Source organism: Echinops telfairi, unplaced genomic scaffold (genome assembly GCF_000313985.2).
Source record: "Echinops telfairi isolate 266 unplaced genomic scaffold, ASM31398v2 ScPeMD7_34;HRSCAF=130, whole genome shotgun sequence".
NCBI classification, from domain to species: Eukaryota; Metazoa; Chordata; class Mammalia; order Afrosoricida; family Tenrecidae; genus Echinops; species Echinops telfairi.
The window spans coordinates 1,077,049-1,081,270 of record NW_022103931.1 but is presented as its reverse complement, the minus strand read 5'-3'; the positions used below and the strand labels follow the sequence as shown (position 1 = coordinate 1,081,270).

Genomic DNA, 4,222 nt, shown 5'->3' with positions numbered 1-4,222 from the left:
TTAAAATTGTGAGGTAGTTTTTAGAAATCATATAAAAGGAGCTTCAAAAGTTATAGAAAAATACCTTTAACCTTTAATTATATATATATATATATATATATAAAATTTATTAAGGGTTCACAAGGGTGGGAGAAGGGAAAAAAGAGGAGCTGATATCAAAGCGCTCAAGTAGAAAGACAATGTTTTGGAAATGATGATGACAACATATGTACAAGTTCACTTGATATAATTGATTTATGGCTCTTTATAATATCTGTAAGAGCCCCCAATAAAATGTAGGGAAAAAATAAACAAAGCTAACCAAAAAAAACATATTCTGTGGCATAGAGAACAAGTCCACTTGTGCTAGAGAAGGATTACTACAGAAGGTTTAGTCCTAGGATATCACAATACTATTCATACTTCATTACTTTATTTAAATCATTGCTAATACAATACTCGATTTCAGTGTTTTGCCTTAGAATATTTATTTTCATAGTAGCTGCTTGAATGCCTCTCCTCCCTTCAAGCCAGTAGATGGATCTTTTAAACTCTTGATCATTTTTTTAATGTTAAAAGAACCACAGGGTTTTAAAAAAAGTGTGATTATAATTTTGAGCTGCAATTCTTATCATCTAATCAGATTAAAATCTTCTACTTATATAGTACACTGACCTGGGTCAGACACAAAGTAGAAAAAAGCGCGAACATGGAGAAAACCACCATAAACCAGGGCAAGAAACGTATAAACAAGGACAGAGAACCTGCTCAAGTCTCACCAAAGGTCTGGTATTCCAATTATCTATTACTCACATTTCTCTGAATCTCTGCATGTATTTGTTATGTTTCTGTGCAGAACAAGCAATGTAAGAATTGGCTTTTTGGAAGGAAAATAGATTTATAGAATGTCAAAATTGGAAGAACATTTACGGATCAAATTCCAGCTGACTCTTTAGGTGTGGAAATTCAAGTCCAGAAAATGGAAGGGACGTACCACATGTTGTTACTCCATTTGGGCGGGGAGCGGGTCGTGTGGAATGCGGTTTCCCAACTTTCAGATGGTAGTGCTTTAAAAAGAGGTACTGTTTTCCAAAGAATAAAATTTTAAAAACTCCGAATTGCTGCAATACTTGTTAAATATATAGATTCTTGGGTCCCATCTCAGATCCCATGGATCCAAATCTCAATGGCGGGCCATAACAGGCTGCATTTTAACACGCTCTACAATTTCTGATCCTTAATTGGAGAAACATTGCCTCAGACACGCTTACCACAGGCCTTACACCGAGTCCACACACCGATAACAGGGTCTTTTCAAGTGTTTCAAGAAATCAAGTGACAGTGGTTCTGAAATTCGGTCAGAATCTTCACAGTCACGCTCTCGTGGTCAAGCAAACGTGGACAGCTGCAGACTGTCGAAAAGCCTGAAGAGGCCCGACTCTTTAGCGAGGCATTTTCAGCCCTTTCTTCAGTGGCCAGGAGCCATGGTGGTGCAGTGGTTAAGCGCTGGGCTGCTTGCTTCTGCAAAGGTCGCAGGCCTGGAAACTTGCCCCTTCGGCCTGTTCAACTCTGTGCTCCACGGTCGCTGAGAGCGGAAATGGCCTCCGCTGCAAGGGTGTCAGTTACCCCGACAAGGCTAACTGAAGATGCAGTTGCTGATAGATCATCTCTTTGCCAGACACAAAGTCTGAAAACATGGGCCTTATGTGTGTAATATTTTTTTCCTGGCGCTACTGATCACTGCATGCTGAAACTCTCCCTCCTCCCCTGCCCGCCGAGGACTCCACACCCAGGCCCTGGCTCTCACCCAGCGTGCCAGGCTAGTTACAGGAACCCAAACGAGGCAAGCGACTCAAAGGGTTAATTACCAAGCCGCCATCCTCGGAGTGGCGGAGAGAGAAGCCAATGGGGTGCTCTTGGAGGCAAACCGTCTGCTGTGAGTGGGAGGACAGAGCGACGGAAATCGATTTCAGCCCGGGGTGAAAGGGCAACCAGGGTTCGAGTCAGAGCTGGAGGCAGTGTTCTGGGGTGGAGGTGGGCCACGTGTAACCTCGGCCCCTTCTCTCTTTTATCGATAAGGGCTGATCGCAGCGGGGGCAGCCCGGGACCCGGTGTATGGCCACGGAATTCCGTTTTCTGGACCCCATGCCTTGTCACAATCAGCAAGCCATTTCTGCCTCTACTGCAAGCCCCGAGTCCCTGCAACCTGGTGACCCGATCCCGGACCATGCCGGGGTAAACAGTGCCTCTACTGCCAAGCTGGCTCTTTTCGCAGGGCGCAGCCCTTCCAGCGTACAGGCGGGGCAGGGCGCCCAGAGCTGCAGTGGTAGTGGCAGCGGCGACGCACCAGGTGCTGAGACTCTCCTAGCGGACTGCGAACTCTCCCGGCTGATGGGGGCGCAACTGAAGTTGCTGCCTATGAATGATCAGATACGGGAGCTGCAGACGATCATCCGGGACAAGTGAGCAGGAGAGCGGAAGGGGAAAGGGAGGTGGGGAGACTCTCTCGCAGGGGCTGGGCGGGGATTGGAAGGAAAGGGCTAAGGGTAATAATATATTTTTAGGCCTTTAGCAAACAAGTATGTCTATATCTATATCTACATCTACATCTATATCTCTATCTATATCATCTATAGCTATATCTATCTATCAAACAAGTGTGTGTAAATGTATATGTATGCATGCGTGCGTGGGTATATACGTATATGTATATATATAATTTGGCCTTAGCAAACAGGCTTTGGGGAGGTTAGGACAGACGGGTTGAACCTTTCCTTTGGGCAGGGGTGGGTTACAGGCCTCAGGCCTCCAAGCCTCTATTTCCTAGTCTCTGTGTTTAGTATATCTTTGTGTAGGGAGGAATCCTTTGGCCGAGCCCTAGTGGCATAGTGGGTTACGCACTGGGGGGCTAACTGCAAGGTTATCAGTCTGAAACCACCAGCCGCTCCCCAGGAGAAACTTGACACTGTCCACTCCCCTTAGAGTTACCGTCTGGGAAACCCCCAGGAGCCGGTGTACCATGTTCTGTAGGGTCGATAAGAGTCGGACTAGGCTCCCTGACAGTGAGTTTGAGGGGTTCCCCTCAGAATGATCAGTCCACAGTTGTTAGTCGCCCTCTAGTGGATTCCGACACTTGGCACCCCATTTGTGCCAAGTCGAACTGTACCATATGGTTTCCAAGCTATGCCCTTTGGATGGCCAGACCTGTCTTCCCAGATGCCGTGGAACAGCTTCCAACTCCCACCTTTTGTGAGCTTCTCCATTTGCCCCACTCAGGGCTTCCTCCTCAGCAGCTTGCACAGTCTGCCCAGTGCCTGAGCTCAATCGAGAGTTGATCATCGCCCAAGGTGATGCTCTGCCTCCAGTCACCTCGGGCCCCCAAATGGGGTGAAAGCATTTTCATAGACATGCTCTTGTAGTCAACCTTTTAACGTCTGCTACTGCAAATCTGTCCTTGATCTAAAGTCTTTGAGTCTGGGAGTTCAGGTTTACTTATGAAACCACTCTTGTCAAGATTGTTCAACTAAATTTACATAGAGCACCAAATGTGTAGTGTATACTTAGAAGAGTGAAAGGAGCAAGCAAGAGCCTTTGATGCCTCCTGGTCTCAGCGAATGTGGCGAAAATGTCATGTTCTCTGTTGAGGACGGTTTATACACCCATGTTGTCTGTGGGTTTTCTCAAGGGAAAAAAAGTCATGGTTAGCCACATCTGGTGTCCTTATTGGAAGCACTTCAAATGCATACCTCTTTTTGTATGGGGAGCATGGCTTGGTTTTTTTTTTAAGTGACAAGTGAATGTAAGGATGCCACTTGGTAAATCAGATGCCTGTAACGTTTTCTTTTAGCTACTGTAGTGTATTCTTAATTTGTTTCCCTGCTCCCCGTCTTTCTCTCTTGCACATGCGTACTCACACATTATTCCACAGTCTTCCTAAACGAGGGGGCTTCAAAGAGTTCATGGGAAAATATTACAAAAAGATAATGGGTATGACAAACAGCACTCTTACTTGGGTCCCGAGTTCTGCAATATTAAGGTAACCTACTAAAATGGAAATACACATATTATCTTTTCCAATTAGAATAATTTTCATAACAGGTTGCTTGAGAAATGTGATGTAAGGATTAAAGAAATTGTGTTTTTAAATCACTTTAAACTCACTTGAAAAATATAACTATAAATATCAATGACTATTATTGCCATATTATTACATTTTATTATTTTGCCATTAACAAAGTAGTGT

General features: G+C 44.9%; 1 protein-coding gene across 3 annotated transcripts in view; it reads left to right on the top strand.

Annotated features, from left to right (window-relative positions):
- The first annotated feature begins 744 nt into the window (after window positions 1-744).
- The window catches only part of UPRT (uracil phosphoribosyltransferase homolog), a 45,256-nt gene continuing 41,778 nt past the window's right edge, over window positions 745-4,222 (top strand). The window contains exon 1 of one of the 3 annotated variants that reach the window (XM_045290233.1): window positions 745-763. Coding sequence is in view for 2 of the 3 variants with exons in the window: in XM_004715895.2 (XP_004715952.1) it covers window positions 2,095-2,441 (347 nt within the window). In the remaining variant the exon portion in view is untranslated. Of the gene's footprint in view, window positions 764-1,978; window positions 2,442-4,222 lie in introns of those variants that run through there. The other 2 variants (XM_004715895.2, XM_045290232.1) reach the window with 2 other exon arrangements.